This window comes from Muntiacus reevesi, chromosome 10, assembly GCF_963930625.1.
Source record: "Muntiacus reevesi chromosome 10, mMunRee1.1, whole genome shotgun sequence".
Lineage (NCBI taxonomy): Eukaryota > Metazoa > Chordata > Mammalia > Artiodactyla > Cervidae > Muntiacus > Muntiacus reevesi.
Window position 1 is genome coordinate 80,497,091 of NC_089258.1, and position 18,404 is coordinate 80,515,494.

The 18,404-nt window shown below is 39.7% G+C and overlaps 1 protein-coding gene across 4 annotated transcripts in view; it reads left to right on the forward strand.

Moving 5' to 3' along the window:
- The window catches only part of NGLY1 (N-glycanase 1), a 56,736-nt gene that overhangs the window by 8,941 nt on the left and 29,391 nt on the right, over positions 1 to 18,404 (forward strand). For all 4 annotated transcript variants that reach the window (XM_065946373.1, XM_065946376.1, XM_065946375.1 and 1 more), the window contains exon 3: positions 5,200 to 5,445. In XM_065946373.1, coding sequence (XP_065802445.1) covers positions 5,200 to 5,445 — 246 coding nt within the window. The remainder of the gene's footprint in view (positions 1 to 5,199; positions 5,446 to 18,404) is intronic.

The following is an 18,404-nucleotide window of genomic DNA, read 5'->3' on the forward strand; positions in this document are numbered from 1 at the left end:
GACTTTGTGTTTTGTGTTTGTTTTTATTTTTAGGTCAGACAAAAAGTTTGGTGTTTCCATCTTGTAGAGCCTGTGGCATAGTTTAATTTTATGACACAGGAAAGTAGCTGTCTAGATGATGAGTTTTCTGTGTGTATGTCTGTGCTTAGCCGTTTCTAGTTTATGGAGTACTGAAAGATATCAAAGCCAGTTCTAGAGACTGAGTGATCAGTAGCAGTTAGAGCTCGCAAGGCTGTGGCCTTGGGTGTACTTGCCTCCCTGCCTCTCTGCTTCCCTCCCCCCATCTGCTTCAGGCCTTAGGAATCCAGTGGTGAAGAGGTAACAGATCCCGTCTCACGTGGAGCTTGCATTCCAATAAGGCAGACAGACAGATGTGAAAACATAGATGTCGTAAGGCTTGAAAAGACATTGTAAGCCACTGTATTTGGGAGCAGCCATGTAAGGAAGAGTGGTCGGGGAGGCCCTGGAGATCATATTTGAGCTGGGACCTGAGTGAGGAGAAGCAGTTGAGGTCCTGATGCTCTCAGGTGAGGGCTTTCCAGTCACGGAGAGTCGCCCTGCAGAGGACTTCTAGCAGGTGTAGCTTTGGCACAGAAAGTAGCCACAGAGGTGTGAGCGTGGAGTTTGGGGAACTATGGTAAAGATGGCTTGGTGACAAGTGGGATGGGAAGCCAGAGAAAGATTGCTCTATCCATTGTAGAGAGAATATTCTGAATGTTTTGCATGAGGGTGAGGGATAAGCCTAGAGGCCACTTAGAAAGCGTATTGTTTTCGTCTCTCTGAGAAATGGCAGTGGTTTGTGTAAGTTCTGTGATGGTGGGCTTTCTGTCTGTGTTTCCTCTGCTCTGGCTCCTGGGGAAGGACCAGCACACATAGGCACTCAGTGAATATTTGTTGGATTAAAGACCAACAGCAGTGGGGATGAGGGAGATCCTGGATTTCATTTCGAAGCAGAGTCTGTGGGACTTGCTGATGAATTAGGTGTGGAGTATGAGGGGAAGGAAGAAGTCAGGGTGACATCTAGGTTTTGGTTTGAGCAACTACATGGATAGGAGTTCCATTCATTGAGACAGAAAAATCCTGGAGGGTAGCAGGTGTCAGAGGAGGAAAAACTACTAGCTGTCTTTTGGATAATTATAACTGGTACACTTAAATATTCAAGTAGAGGTATCAGGGAGAGAGTGAAGAAAGCTGTGATGATTGCAAAGGAGAGGGCAGGGTAGTGTCAATTATTGTGTCATCCGCTTGTAGCTGCTCACAGGCATCTGAACATAAAGAAGTTAAAATTATAGACAAGGAAAATTGAGAAAATTGCTAATTTTGTTCAAGGAAATGCAAATTTTTGAGTTAAATGACAGGAAAATTAAGTAAATGATTCCTGGGTTGGGAAGATCCCCTGGAGAAGGGATAGGCTACCCACTCCAGTATGCTTGGACTTTCTTGGTGGCTCAGCTGATAAAGAATCTGCCTGCGGACAAAGGATTAATTTCCAAAATATACAAGCAGCTCATACAACTCAATACCAGAAAAACAACCCAATCAAAAAGTGGGAAAAAGACTCAGACATTTCTCCAAAGAAGACATCCAGATGGCTAACAAACACGTGAAAAGATGCTCAACATCTCTCATTATTAGAGAAATGCAAATCAAAAACTACAATGAGATATCATCTCACACCAGTCAGAGTGGCCATCATCAAAAAGTCTATAGACAATAAACGCTGAAGAGGATGTGGAGAAAAGGGAACCCTCTTACACTGTTGGTGGGAATGTGAATTGATACAGCCACTATGTATGAAGACAGTATGGAGACTCCGTAAAAAGCAAGAATAAAACCACCATTTGACCCAGCAATCCCACTCCTAGGCATATACCCTGAGGAAACCAAAATTGAAAGAGACACAAGTATTCCATTGTTCATTGCAGCACTATTTACAATAGCTAGAACATGGAAGCAACCTAGATGTCCGTCTACTGATGAATGGATAAAGAATTTGTGGTACATACATACAATGGAATATTACTCAGCCATAAAAAGGAATGCATTTGAGTCAGTTCTAATGAGGTGGATGAACCTAGAACCTATTACACAGAGTGAAGTAAGTCAGAAAGAGAAAGATAAATATTGTTTATCTTATAATCATAAATTATATGATATAAATATATACAAATCATAAATATTGTAATGTATATATATGGAATCTAGAAAAATGGTAATCATTTATTTACAGGGCAGCAGTGGAGAAATAAACATAGAGAATAGACTTATAGACATGGGGAGAGGGGAGGAGAGGGTAAGATGTATGGAAAGAGTAATATGGAAACTTACATTACCATATGTAAAATAGATAGCCAACAGGAATTTGCTCAGGAAACTCAAACAGGGGTCTGTATCAACCTAGAGGGGTGGGATGGGGAGGGAGATGGGAAGGAAATGCAAAAGGGAGGAGATATATGTATACCTATAGCTGATTCATGTTGAGGCTTCATAGAAAACAGCAAAATTCTGTAAAGCATTTATCCTTCAATAAAAGTAAATTAATTTAGAAAAAAAAAAATCTGCCTGGGATGTGGGAGACCTGGGTTCAATCCTTGGATTGGGAAGATTCCCTGGAGAAGGGAAAGGCTACTCACTCCAGTATTCCTGCCTGGAGAATCCCAAGGACTGTATAGTCCATGGGGTCGCAGAGTCAGACACAACTGAGCGACTTTCACTTTAAGTAAATGACAACTGGAGATGACTAGTTTTTTATTGTTAAATTTTATTGTTAAAGATTCAGTGGAATCAGATTTATCTTTCATTCAGTAGATATTTGAGTCCTAGGAGAGGTGGCCAGCTGTTGCAGTTGCCTGGGAATGTGCTGGTTTTAGCAGTGAAATCCCATACCCCACACAACCCCTCCACCCCAGGCGGACTTGTGGGTTGGTTATACCAGTACCAGGTGACAAGCCAGGTTGAGACTTGGAGTAGTATTCGACACAAACGGAATCACAATCTCAGATAAGACTACCCTGTTTTCAGACTAATTTATGTTTAGAGTTACTGACTGGCTTTGGATTTCACGCTTTAGGACCTGTAGAAGTAAATGTTTTATCAGTGTTAGCCAATAGAACTGAAACTGAACTTTGCCTTCAGAAAGAAACTTGGTAGGCTTTGAGATGCAGTGGGAATCCAAGACCTATCCTGAAATTTTCAGTTGTTCATTAAAATCCTGACAGCTTTGAACTCACTTGACTCTGAGACTATTCTTTTTTATGAAAATTCTGAGGAGGAGGTAGAGAAAGACAGTGATTCACAGGGTGGGTGACCCATCAGGCCAGCTTAGTGGAGTGGTTCTCACCAGAAGCCATACCCACCCCCAGGGAGGAGTGGGCATCATAGTTTGGGTTGTCTGGGTGACTGGAAGATGTCACCAGCCTTTATTGGGTAGGGACAGGGTTGACTCACACCCAGCAGTGAGAATTGTCTCAGCAAGAATGTGTTGAGAAACACAGATTTTGTCAAATACTGGAATCCTGTTTGGTTTCTTAAAATGTTTGATCTCATGCATTAAGCCTGTAATTTTGTCCTTTTACGAAAATGCAGTGCTGTTGATTAAACTTTTTGGTACAGACACTTGGTTGATAACCACACATTCTTTCAGTACTGGTCCTGAGAAGATGGAAGGGACGGCACCCCCCACCGTATTAGGGAGGCCTCTCTGAGCTGTGGCCCAGGCAGACCACTGCCTGTGGGGCTCCCCTTTGCCTGTCCATGGTGTCATCTGCTTTCCTCTGTGTTGCCCTGCACACTGTGCAAGATCAGAGGCCTCCTTGTTTGGTTTTAAACCAGGCATCTGGTTTTTCTTTCCAGACGTTGTCATAGATAGGAGGTGGTTCCTTTCTCATGTTGGAAGATTAGTGTGTTCCAGTTTGTGCCAATCATCGTGTGTGTAATCATCGCAACTGTCGTAATACTATGCTCTACCCTTCCACCTATTTGTACAGGCTTGTGGGATTTGATCTCTGTTCAGTCTCAGATAAGAGGTAGTTACAACATAGCAGTTACGCTTGTGTGAATCCTTTCACTGACGGTTATTCAGAACATCAAGCAGGTTATTTAACTTCTCTGAGCCTTCATATTTTCATATGAAAAGCGGGGCTAAACCTAGTACTTACCTTTCAAGAATTCTTTAGATAATATGTGCATAATACCTAGAAACACGTAAATGCAATAAATGATAGTGATCTTTCTTAATGGCTGTTTGGGGTAATATATGGAGATCGCTGGCCTGTTCCAGCTTTTTAAAAAGGATTCACTTGGAATTGATCTTTCATGTCATTATTGACTAAGGTCTTGGTCAGTTGATTCCTATAGATCTGCCATCAGCAGGGAAATACAGTCATTCTCAATTGTGGAGTTTAGTTTAAATGCTTATGATCTGCAGATTTGTCTGCTGCATGTTACAGCTGTTTTCTCCTATTTGCAGTTGACGGAATGCTCTTGATTTTAATGCTCTTGGTTCTTGACACCTAAAACCTTGATTGAATATATTTTCATTTTACTTTTTGTTTTGTAATTTGCTGACTTTTACATTGTGAGCTTTGTTGTAATGTTTATTGTACCTTAGAGCACTCTGTATTATGTGAATTCATAAAATGCATCACTTCTTAAAAGAATTGGATTTTTATTGTTTATTTGTTTGGATCACCTTTGTATTACTAAATAGCAATCTCTAGTTTAGAAGTGACCGTCAGGGTATAATTTTTGTTACTTTGAAAGAATTAGTGGACCCCATAGACTTCTAATCATGCAACTATTCTTAAAGACTTGAGAAGATTCAATGGTTGTTATATAACTTCTTATTCGTTTTATGTGACCAGTGATCTTGTAGGAAATTTCATGGAGAATAGTTGTATCATATCCTATTACAGAGAAGATAGGAATGTGCTTTTTTTTGCAGTCTTTAGGAGGCTTTCTGACTTATTACAGTATTCCTAAAGGATAGAATATTTTTTAAAAGTCTTTTGAACCAGTAAGATAGACTAAACATCTGATGCTAAAAAGGAGACAGGTTTTTCTTAATTTTCTGGTATACCTTTTCCTGTAATTTTTTTAAAAAGTGCCGTAATGGTACAAAGAGAATGATTGTTAAAGTATGATGTGTTCCATAGTGTTGGCTCCATTTCATATATATTTCCCTAATTTTTTAAATTCCAGGGAGAAACACATCTTATCTTTCCTAAAAAAGCTTCAGTGGAGCAGCTGCAGAAAATCCGTGACCTGATTGCCATAGAGAGAAGTAGCAGATTGGATGGATCAGAGAAGAGCCACAAAGCAGAATTATCTCAGCACCTTGCAGCCAGCTCTCAACTTCCTGCAGCACCTTCTTCTCACCCTGACGGGGTGACCCGGCCTCCAGGGAGCAGTGAAGGGCGGGCACCCAGACCCCGACTGGCTCCAATGGTAACGTTAGAGCTACGCCTTCCTTGCCTTGTTCCTTTCAAAGCGTTGAGACAGCAGAAGCTTTGCTCAGATAGCTTCATTTAACAGGAAATTATCCTGCTTACAAAAATCCTTTTAGATAAAGGTCCTTAAGCATTTTACTCATAAATTTTCACTGTCAGAAAAATTGTAATGGTTTTTCTGTAGTACTTTTATCAGTAGCAAACTTAAACTCATGTCCTGTTTTAATTTTGTAAAACACCTTGTCGCTTTCCTCAGTACAACGGAACTGTACATATAGAGTCAGTTGTTAAATCTGTTTTTCTCTGGCTGAATAATTCCAGAGCCTTTAGCCTCATTTTCCTGGTAGCCAGGTGATGAGTCATCCCTTAGTGTGGGCTGGGAATGTCCTGAGTTTGTCTCTAAAAAATAGAGGATAAAGGTGGTAGGGGCCGACAGAGGAAGAGACAGGACAGAGACTGTCCTTTTTATATAATTCCCGATGAGTGGTTTCCCAGCTTTTTTTTTTCAAGAAGATTAACTCTTCTAAAGCATATTCTTTTGTACCTCAGTTGACTTAGGTTGACCTTTAAGTCTTTATAATATTTTCTCCTCTCATTAGCTTCACAGCTAATACTTATTTATAATAATATTTATAATATTTATAATAATAAGCATAACCTTGTTGATGAATGCTTCCAAGAAGCGATTACTGTGTAGTATTGTGGGAGTCAGATGATATGGCATGTGTGAAAACTTAATAAACTGTGAAGGGCTTAAAGATTTGCCCTTGGTAACAATAATTCTTTCTATGAAGTATCTCAGCTGCTTCATTTAGTACAGAGTTATCACAAATAACAGAAGAGAGGGACCACCTATCTCTAGTGGGACAGAATAGTAATCCTAGTCAGTCCAGTCCTTAGAACACTGATTTCCACTCTTTCTTTGATTGCACATCTTACCAGTGACAGTGTTGAAAACATAACCGAATAAGTATCTCTCTACTTATGAGTTCCGTACTTCTTTGTGTATATGTTAATGTACCTTAAACAGGAGTTACATACAGGATTAAAGCATGTCATTCGTTACACTTGGGGTAACTGGGGTCTTCATCAGTTTTGCAGTTGAGGTTGATACAGGTATAGAAGCATGCTTAACTTTTTCTTGGTTTTTAGCACCTTTTCTTATGAATTTTCTAATTAAAGTGTGAAATGTATCTTTTAAGATTCCCCACTTTATCTTTTGTTGAATCTCAGTATTACAGTTTAAAATGCACAGTATTGACCAGTCTTAGGGAAAAACATAAAATGCAGGAAGATATTTTATTTTACAAAATAGCTATTTGCTGGACTAGTTAGAATTTCTTTTTTTACAAATTTTACAGATTTTCTGAACCTTCTTTAACCTCTTTCCTTATTTAAAATTCTTAACCTCAAAATTCAGTTGTAGTTTGAGGTCTTTAGAACTCTGCTAATTGCCAGAAAGTGTATGGATACTACACTGAAAACAAAATGTCATTCTGTTGTCAAAACAAATGCAGAGTTTAGAAGCAATGAACTTCAAACACATATGCTCTTAGAAGGCTGTTGTATATTTACTCTTATTTCTCTAGTTCTGGGATATAGTATCTTTTCCTGTTTCTTAAGGGAGTTGGGAGAAATTAAAATGAATCTTTTATATATATATATAATTTTCTGTATATTTTTGGCTGTGCTGGGTCTTTGCCGTGCAGGCCGCTCTCTAGTCGTGGAGCAGGGGCCACTCACCACGGTGGTTTCTCACGTGGAGCACGAGCTTTCAGGTGCACGGGCTTCAGTAGTTGTGGCACGCAGGCTCTTCCCAGACCAGGGATCAAACCCATGTCTCTGGCATTGGCAGGCAGATTCTTTACCACTAAGCTACCAGAAAAGCCCTAGAATGAGTCTTGTTTTTATAGCCAACTCCTAGTTCTATGGATTGCTGAAAGACTATTTTTTTAAAGTGTTTTGTTACTTAAGCTCTATCACTGTTAATGGCTATACTACAGAATTTGGTAGTTATGTTCTCCTGCCTTTCTCATTTTGAGTGTGGATATTAACTGAATTAAAATGGACCAAGCCAAACAGCAGGAGAGAGATTAACAAAGCATTTAACTGCATATAAACTAGACATGTGCTAGGCACTGATGAGCTTCTTAACTAATATAATACTTCTCTGGTTGAAACTGTATCAAGTAAAAGTTTTGAAATTTAAGGCAAGGTGATGGTTGCTGATGTTGTAAGATGTAAAATACTGGAATATATTGGTGCCCAATATCAGTAGTTTAGTTAGAAACTTATTTTGCTGCTTTTTCTGGATATTTTATGTAAATGGAATTATGCACTGTGTATTCTGCCTCAGGCTTCTTTTAGTTTGTGTTTGAAGTTGATCCATATTGCAGGCTGTATCAGTATTTTGTTCCTGTTTATTGGTGAATAGTATTCCCTGGAGAGCATTTGGGTTTGCCCTGTTTGCCTTGTTAGAAGCTGTACTGCTGTGAATGTCCACAGACCAGGCTTCGTGTGGACATACGTTTTCACTTCTCTTGTGTAGATTCCTAGAAGTGAAGCCACTGAATTATATATCCCAACTTTTATGTTAATGTTTTAAGAAAGTGTAAGCTGTTTTCCTGAGCTATTACACCATTTTACATTCTAACCAGCAGAGTGTGAAGGTTCTAATTTTCAGTGTTCTCACTGATACTTGTAATGTTTTTTGGGGCTCCCCTGGCGGTTGAGTGGTAAAGAATCCACTTCCCAGTGGAGGAGACTTAGGTTTGATCCCTGGGTCAGGAAGATCCCTTGGAGTAGGAAATGGCAGCCGGCTCCATTTTTCTTGCCTGGGAAATCCCATGGACAGTTGCGTGGCATGTTCTTTATCCATTCCTCCATTAATGGACATTTTGGTTGCTTCCATATCTTGGCTATTGTAAATAGTGCTGCAGTGAACACTGGGGTGTTTGGATCTTTTTGAATTATGGTTTTCTTCAGATGTATACCCAAGAGCAAGATTGCTGGATCTTATAGTAGTTCTATTTTTAGCATTTTAAAGAATCTCTATGCCGTTCTCCTGCAGGAGGAAATGGCAACCCACTCCAGTATTCTTCTCAGGAGAAGTCCATGGACAAAGGAGCCTGGGGGTGCAGTCCATAGGGTTGCAAAGAGTCAGACACGACTGAGAGACCATCACTCACTCACTCATGCTGTTCTCCTAGTGTTTGTACCAACTTACGTGCCCACAGACAGGGCAGGAGGGTTCCCTTTTCTCCACGTTTGTTCTTTATCGACTTTGATGATGGCCATTCTGACCAGTGTGAGGTGATACCTCATTGTAGTTTTGACTTGTATTTCTCTAATAATTGGCATTGTTGAGCATGTTTTCATGTGCTGTCTGGATATTTGTATGTTTTCTTTGGAGAAATGTCTACTTAGATCTTGTGCCTATTTTTTAATTGGGTTGTGTGTGGTTTTTTGTTTGTTTTTTGAGCTACATGAGGTGTTTGTATATTTTGTAGTTTGGAGATTAACCTTTTATTGGGCTTTTCCTTTACAAATATATTCTCCCATTCAGTAAATGTTCTCTTTTCACTTTGCTTATGGTTTCCTTTTCTGTGCAAGAGCTTTTAAGTTTAATTAGGTCTCATTTGTTTATTTTTTAAAATTTTCATTAGTATGTGGATCCAAAAAGATATTTGCTACAGTTTATGTTAAAGGATGTTCTGCCTATGTTTTCCTCTTAAGAGTTTTATAGCATCACTCTTTCATTGAGGTCTTTAATCCATTTTGAGTTTATTTTTGTGAATGGTGTTACAAAATGTTGTTTTATTCTTTTATATGTAGCTCTCCATTTTTCCCAGCACTGCTTATTGAAGCGACTGTCTTTGCTTTTTTGTATTTTATACTGTGGATTTGTTTCCGAGCTTTCTCTCCTGTTCCATTGGTCTATATTTCTGTTTTTGTGCCAGTACCATACTATCTTGATTAGTGTCACTTTGTAATGTAGTCAGAAATCAGGGACCTGATTCCTCCAGGTCCGTTTTTCTTCTATGTATCAATTTTGTATCCTGCAACTTTACCAAACTCATTGATGAAATCTGGTAATTTTCTGGTACCATCTTTAGGATTTTCTGTGTGTAGTAGTATTTCATCTGCCGACAGTGACTTTTCCTGTCGAAGTTTTCCTCCTACTTTTCCAACTTGGATTTCTTTTATTTCTTTTTCTCCTCTGATTGCTGTGGCTAGGACTTCCAAAACTTTATTGAGCAACAGTGGCAAGAGTGGACACCTTGGCTTGTTCCTGATCTTAGAGGAAATGCTTTCAGATTTTCACCGTTGAGTATGATGTTAGCTGTAGGTTTGTCATATGTGGCCTTTTTTATGTTGAGACATGTTCCCTGTACACCCACTTTCTGGAGTTTTTTATCTTAAATGTTGAATCTTGTCAAAAGCTTTTTCTGCATCTCTTGAGATGATCATATGGTTTTATTCTTAAGTTTGTTGTCATGGTGTATCATCCTGATTAATTTCCAGATATTGAAAAATCTTTGCATCCCTGGGATAATCCCACTTGATCATGTTGTATAATCCTTTTAATGTGTTGTTGGGTTCAGATTGCTAGTATTTTGATGATTTTTGCATCTGTGTTCGTTCATCAGTGATGTTGGCCTTTTGTGTGTGTGTGTGTGTGTGTGTGTGTGTGTGTGTGTGTGTGTGTGTGTGTGTGTGTGTGATCTTTGGCTTTGGTAATCAGAGTGATGGTGGCCTTATAGAATGCATTTAAAAGTATTCCTTCCTCTGCAGTGTTTTGGAATAGATTTAGAATTGTAGGTGTTAATTCTTCTCTAAATGTTTGGTAGAATTCTCCTGTGAAGCCATCTGGTCCTGAACTTTTGTTGGGAGTTTTTTAATCACAGTTTTAGTACTTGTGATTGGCCTGTTAATATTTTCTTTCTTCCTAGTTCAATCTTGGGAGAGTGTACCTTTTAAAGGATATGTCCTTTTATTCCAGGTTGTCCATTTTATTTGCATATAGTAGTCTCTTATGATCCTTTGTATTTCAGTGGTATCTGTTGTAACTTCTTTTTCATTTCTGATTTTTTGATTTGAGCCCTTTCCCTTTTTTCCTTGATGAGTCTGGATAAAGGTTTGTAAATTTTGTTTATCTTTTCAAAGAACCATTGGTCTTTCCTATTGTTTGTTTCTATTTCATTTATTTCTGCTCTAATCTTTATGTTTTGTTTCCTTCTAGTAACTTTGAGTTTTGTTTGTTCTTCTAGTTGCTTTAGGTGTAAGCTTAAGATGTTTGAGATTTTTCTTGTACCCTGAGTAAGATTATATTGCTATAAAGTTCCCTCTTAGAACTGCTTTTGCTGCATCCCATAGGTTTTGGATCATTATGCTTTTGTTTTCATTTGTCTTTAAGTATTTTTTAATTTCCTCTTTGATTTCTTCAGTAACCCATTGGCTGTTTAGTAGCATATTGCTTACTCTCCACATGTTTGTATTATTTACGGTGTTTTTCTTGTTGTTTATTTCTAAACTCATAGCATTGTGATCAGAAAAGATGCTTGTTATGATTTCAGTTTTCTTAAATTTACTGAGATTCACTTTGTGGCCCAGCTTGTACTTTGTCCTGGAGAATGTTTTATGTGCACTTGAAAAGAATGTGTATTCTGCTGCTGTCAGATGGAATGCTCTATAAACATCAATTAAGTCTGTTTGAATGTGTCATTTAAGATCCGTGTTTCCTTGTTGATTTTCTGTCTGGATGATCTGTTGATTGATGAAACTGGGGTGTTCAGAGTCCCCCACTGTTACTGTGTTGCTGTCAGTTTCTCCTTTCGTGGCTGTAAGCATTTGCCTTATATAATGAGGTGCTCCTGTGTTGGGTGCATATATATTTACAATTGTTCTGTCTTCTTCTTTGATCTGTTGATTTTTATATGCTGTCCTTCTTTATCTCTTTAACAATCTTTATTTTAAAGTCTATTTTGTCTGATATGAATACTGCTGCCTCAGTTATCTTTTGATTTTCATTCACGTGGAATACCTTTTTCCATCCTCTCACTTTCAGTCTATCTGTGTCCCTATATCTAAGGTGGGTTTCTTGTAGACAGCGTATATGCCAGATCTTGTCTTTTTATCCATTCAGCCATTCTTTGTCTTTTCATTAAAGCATATAGTTCATTTGCATTTAAGGTAATTATTGATAGTATATTCTTACTGCGATTTTGTTAATTGTTCTGCATTTGTTTTTGTAGGCTTTTTTCCTTCTTTTCCTCTTATGTTCTGTTGTGGTTTGATGACTAACCTTTAGTGTTGTGTTGGGTTATTTATTCTTTGTTGTGTGTGTCTATCATGTATTTTCAGTTTGCAGTTACCATGAGGTTTTGATATAGCATTCTATATATATGAACAAGATTGTTGTAAGATGCTCATCTTTGAATTTCAGATGTGTTTGTGCTCTCCTCTCACAGTTGCTAGTTTCAGTATCATGTATGTGTGTGTGGTGGGAGCAAGGGGGTGATTTCCTGTCTTGACTGTATGTTTGCACTGGTGAGGTTTTTCACCGATCATTTTCTTGTTTCTAGTTGTGGCCTTCTCTTTTCTGCTTAGAGAAGTTCCTTTAGCGTTTGTGGCAAAGCTAATCTGGTGATGCTGAATTCTGTTAGCTTTTGCTTGTTTGTAAAACTTGTGATTTCTCCATCAAATCTGAACAAGAGCCTTGCTGAGTAGTCTTCTTGGCTGTAGGTTCTTCCCTTTATCACTTTAAATACAGTGTGCCTCTCCCTTCTGGCCTATGGAGTTTCTTCTGAGAAATCAGCTGATAACCTTATGGGGGTTCTTTTGTATGCTATTTGTTGCTTTTCCCTGGTTGCTTTTAAATTTTTGTAAGTTACGTGACTGTCTCAGCATGTTCCTCAGCTTTATCCTGCCCAGGACTCTCTGAGCTCCTTGGACTAGGTGGCTGTTTCCTTTCCCATGTTAGGGATGTTTTCAACTATTATCCCTTCACACATTTTCTCAGGTCCTTTCTCTTCTTGGGTCCCTATGGTGAGTATGTTGGTACGTTTAATGTCCCAGGGGTCTCTTAGACTGTCCTCACTTTCTTTCATTCCTTTTTTTTAATTTTCCTCTGTGGCAATGATTCCCCCCATTCTGTCTTCCAACTCACTTATTCATTGTTCTGCCTCAATTATTCTGCTATTGATTCCTTCCAATGTATTTTTCATTTCAGTTAGCATGTTCATCACTGTTGTTTGTTCTTCTAGGTCATTGTTAAACATGTCTTATATCTTCTTGATCTGTGCCTTCATTCTTTTCTGAGACCTTGAATCATCTTAACTATTGTTACTCTGAATTGTTTTTGAGGCAGATTGTCTATCTCTGCCTCATTTAGTTGTTGTTCTGGGGTTTTATCTTGTTTCTTCTTCTGGAATATATTTCTGTGCCATCTCATTTTGTCTAACTTTGTTTATTTGTGGTCTTTGTTCCTCAAGCTGCAGGATTGTAATTCTTCTTGTTTCTGGTGGGTGAGTTTGGTTCAGGGGCTCGTGCAGCCTTCTTGGTGGGGGATGGGCTGGTGACTGCCCACTGGTGAGTGGAGCTAGGTCTTTGCCTTCTGGTGGACAAAGCTTGTGTCTAGGATCATGTTTACTTAGAGGCAGCTGTGGGGTCAGGATGACTTTAGGCATCCTGTCTGCTGATGGATGGGGTTGCGTTCCTGCCCTGTTGGCTGTGGCTTGTGGTGCCCCAGCACTGGAGCCTGCAGCCTGTTGAGTGAGGCCAGGCTTTGGTGTCATAATGACTGGCTTCAGGAGAGCTCACGTCAGATGAATATTCCCCAGTACCTCCGCCGCCACCGGTGTCTTTGCCTCCACAGTGAGCCGTAGTCAACCCCCACCTCCCTAGGAGACCTTCCGAAGCCAGCAAATAGGTCTGGCCAAAGCTCCTATAGAGTCACTGCTTTGCCCCAGGTCCCAGTGCACACGAGACCTGTGTGCCCTCCAGGATGAAGTCTGTGACCCCCAGTCCTGAGGAGCTCCTGCACTCAAGCCCTGCTAACCTTCAAAGCCACACGCTCTGAGGGCTGCTCCTCCCAAGGCCACACTCGTAGGCTTAGGAGCGTGACATGGGGCTCAGGACTCTCATTCCTGTGGGAGAACCTCTGCAATATAATTATTTTCCAGTTTGTGGGTGCCCCCCCGGGAATTTGGGATTTGATTATATTGTGAAAGCGTCCGTCCTACCATCTCATTTTGGCATTTTCTTTGTTTCTGGAAGTAAAATATCTTTTTTTGTAGGTTCCAATTTGCTTTATCGATGGCTGTTTAGCAGTTGTGATTTTGGTGTTTTTGTGAGAGGGACTGAGCCCACATCTTTCTCTGGCACCTTTTGTCCTCTCCTGTTTATATTTTTAAATTGACACCAATTCTGTTTATTATATTCAAAACCCTTCTGTAATATCCACATCAGAGTGGGATTTGTTGCACCTTGAGGATGATAGAGTTAAGTCAGACTTGGAAAAGCTTGAAATGCATACCTGAGACAGTGGGAGCCCACAGGGAAGCACAGCCTCCTTGCTCACCTGCTGGCTTCTTCCCCTGGCTGTGCGCCTGAGTTGGTTGATTTTTTTTTTTTAAGACTAATGTTTCCTTTTTAAAAAAATTTTATTTATTTTTGGCTCCACTGGGTCTTTGTTGCTGCGCACAGTCTTTCTCTGCTGATGGTAAGCAGGGGCCGCTCTTCGTTGTGGTGTGCGAGCTTCGTGTTGCTATATGCAAGCTTTGCGTTGTGGTGGCTTCTCTTGTTGCGGTCGCCCCGCAGCATGTGGAATCTTCCTGAACCAAGACCTGAACTGGCTTCCCCCGCATTGCCAGGTGAACTAGTAGCCTCTGGACTACCAAGGGAGTCCCAGTTAGTTGATTTTTAAGCTAATTGAATCTCGTAAGACAACTTCTTAGTCTGGATCTATATGCAGTCTTTTTAAGAGAAGAAATCTATGCTCCTGTTTCCTATTTGGACAGAGGATTTAACTGTTCAATTTATTATTAACCATTTTTAAGAGTAAACTACATCTACATCCCTTTCAATAGGCAGTTGAAATTATGACAGATCTTTAAATTGACATTCTTCATGTCCATTAAAAATGATGATGTGGTATATTTTGATGTGAAGATTATTACTATGTAGGGAAAAAAGGTAAAGAATTCCAAAATTAAACAATGTGTGTTTTGTATATGTGACTGTTTCTGTTTTTCTTGTTAAAAATGCTCATACATAAATATGTTTATTTTTAGAAGTTCTGGAAAACTGTACACAGTCTGATTTTTTGAGTAGTGAAATTTTAATGATTTCTTGTTATTTATACCATTCAGTACTTCCTGAAATTTTTTTTGAAACATTCATTAATGTTAAATATAGAATAAAGTGGTTTTTGTAAGAAATTTCTCTTTAAGTTGCAAATTGATTTTAGATATCATTAAAAATGTATTAAACAGAGCTACTATATTTTTTAAAAAAGCAGATTCTACATGTAAAAGCCATGGAAGCAGAGGGTTGTAAAAAAGCAGAAAGAGGACTAATGGGCTTGGGAAGCCTGTCCTTTACTAAAAAAGTAAACTTACTGATCCAGCTTCTTCTGCCTTTATCATGTGGTTTGACAGAAATACACATCGTACTTGTTTTCTTATAGAGTCTTAAAGGTCTCTCATCAGAAACCAAATAATTGAAATCCAAGTGTGATTAGTGAAGGAAAAAATGTTTTTAATCTAAAACAGACAGATTTCATATCTTAAACTCACATTTGTACTCCAAATAATTTTAACTGTTAAGCAGTAAACTATTGCCTTATGTACATGGTTACCCAGCTGCTATAATTGCCATCAGCAAACTTCTGTTTTTATGACTTAGTTTTTTTGGCATTGTGCCAAAGAAATAAAGCAAGAAAACCTTTATTGTTCAAGATCGTTTGCGTGCCATTAAATACCACAGTGAAGGGGGTAATTTCCAGAGTGAAAAATACTAAATTGAAAATAAAAATTCTTTGGCTGAGTTCTAACCTTCCCAGCAAATGAAACTCTGCTTGTGAAAAAGAAAAATAATACAACCATAAAGGTCTCATCTTTATAGGAATTCTTTCAGATGGAAATGGAAAGCAATTATTCTCCAATGAAAAATAAATAAAATAAAAATGGGCATGTTCCGTTTGCTCTGGATCAGTTCTGGTAAGACGCACTCTTTCCTGCTGTGAGTGCCCTGGGTTTCCCGCCCCAGGTCTGCCCCAGCTCTTCTGTCGTCTTTGATGGAGTAAGTGCGTCTGCCGCTGCTGAAGGCCAGCCCCTCCTCTGTGCTTGTTTTCCTCTCCTCTGCTCTCTGTGGGGTCACAGGTGGGCTGTGCAGTCGTGACCTGCCCCTTTCCTTGGAGGTTCTTCACAGTGGTTTTGAAACCTTGCTTTAGGCCAGTTTTCATCTATATTTGGACCATTGGTTTTAGAATAGCCTGGGTTTGCAGATTCCTGAGCACACCCCAGACTGGCTGAACCAAGAGAGAGGGAACTTGGAAATCTGCCTTCTTCACAAACAGGTCAGTGGTTACAAACATTTCCTGTAAGCTCTTAGACCCAAGTCAACACATAAATATTGCTAGATCCTGCCTTCCTTTATTTCTCATTTCCTCTTCACTGCAAGTTTCACGGGGAGTCCCCAGTATCCACCCCTGTCCTTACTCCTCATAGTTCTGTCTAGCAGGTTTCCACACTTTATGTGCCCCATCAGCAAAATATTTGAGCATGTCCTCTTGATATATATTTATTTGTTTATGAATTGTATACTTACATTAGCGTGCCACTGTGCTGGGTACACGGTAAAGCAGTGTACAGAGGCAGCGAGGATGGGAGGGTTAGATAGCACCACAGACTCAGTGGGCAGGAATCTGAGCAAACTCTGGGAGATGCCAGAGGACAGGGGAGCCTGGCGGGCTGCAGTCCATGGGGTCTCAGGGCTGGACACAGCTTAGCAATTGAGCAACAACAAAAGAGGTGATAGGAAATAAGTAATATTTTTAATTTAAAAAAATGATTTAGCACTATCATTCAGTGAGTGTAGACCTAAGTCTATGTTTTCAATGCTCTTTTGATAATTTTGAATTTGGGAGGCTCACTTTATCAGATCTCAGCAGATTGTGTTCTTTTTTTCACATTAAAATTTGGCTGTTGAAGGGGCTCATACTGAAAAAAAAAAGACACATTAGCCCTACCATTTCTTCTTGTACACACTCCACACGTTCTTACATCATAAGTATTAGCCTTATTGCTTAGAGGTCTTTGAAATCTTTTTTAAGTGAGGTTGAGGGTCAGTTTAGTAAAAACTACATAATATAACCCTGCAAAGCCGTTGAACCGGGCACATGTGGCCCGCAGAAACTTGCAGAAGGAGGAGTGGGTGTGCCACTGGGTCCCCCCCACTCCGTGCGGCCTTGTTCCCGTGGGGTGGCTTCTGTAGCTGCGGAGGGCAACCGCTGAGCCACATGCTCAGTGTTATGATGACTTGGTTTTACTTTGGGGCACAGATAATATAAATAACAGTTGTAGTATTTTCTGTCTGTATCCCAGCAGACCACTTTGTACCGCTCCTGGCCCACGTTGAGACAGCACTTAAACCACTGGGTCTCCTACACTTTGTTTTCCTTATTAACACTGTTGCAGAACTTACTACTGAGATCATCGCTGATCTCCATGCCCCTAAATTTAGTGGACTTTTTTGGGTTCATTTTTACCTGACCATTCACAGCTTTAAGCACAACTGACCATTTCCTGGTTTTTTCCTCCTCTTGTAAGTGGTTCGACCATTGACCCAGTTGCTCTTACTGAAAATCTGTGTGTCGTTCCCCTTGTCTGCACGGTTCAGTCATTGGGACCTGTTGATTCGGCTTCCTCCATGATTGTGAATCCATTCACTTTTCCACCACCTCTGTCCCCTCCTGGTTCAAGCCTCTGCTCGCTCCCTCAGAGCTCAGCAGTGGTTCCCCTGTGGGTCTCCTGAGACCTGCTTTCTCCCCACCTCAGCTGGAAGCTCGGAGAACATGAAGCTGGCCATTTTACTCCCTTGCTCCTTAGGTCTCGGATAGCTCTCTGTACAGCAGGAAGAGACAGGGAAAACCTGGCTGTCACCCAGCTCCGCTTCCTGCTTGGTGCTCTGCGCTCCAGCTACCCTGACTTTCTGTTTGATCCCCCCCTTTGCATGCTCCCTAGCCACCTACCTACACGTTATTCCCTCTTCACAGGAATGGTCTTCTCCCTTCCCTGGTCACCAGCTGCTTCCCATCCTTCATATTTTATTACAGGATCACTTCTCCAGGGAAGTCTCACTAGAGCCCCTGCCAGGCAGTTACATTGTCCTGTATGTTTGCTTTATAGCTCTTCCCCTAAACATGAATAAACTAGCTGTTCTACCCCCTGTATCTAACGGATCATAAAGACTCCTTAAATATTTGAGTAAATTGGCATTGTTGTAGCAATATTTGTTTTTATGTCCATAGGCTCATTATCCTGTGAGGATAATGCCCTTGTCTGGCTTGGCCTCCATTATTTTTCTATCATCTAATCATTTACACACAAACACACAAAATTTCTTGACTTAATGTGAAGATTCTGTCATTATTTGTTCAGTGTCTTTCCCCCTTAGACCATAGAGTGATTGTCTGTTTTGCGCACACATGCCCAGCGTTCGTATACTGACATTATAGTCAGTATTTGGTGTTTTTTTAATTAGTCTGTTTCTGCCTTTTTCTATGCAGATTTAATCCATTCCTATTTACGATAATTCTAATATGTTTGAACTTATTTCAGACATTTTGTGTTATGTCCTTCTTGTTTTTTCTTTTTTTTTCTATTTCATTCTATTGTTTAAATGGATCAAGTTTTATTCCATTATTTTCCCTCCAAAAGTTAGAAAGTTAAATAT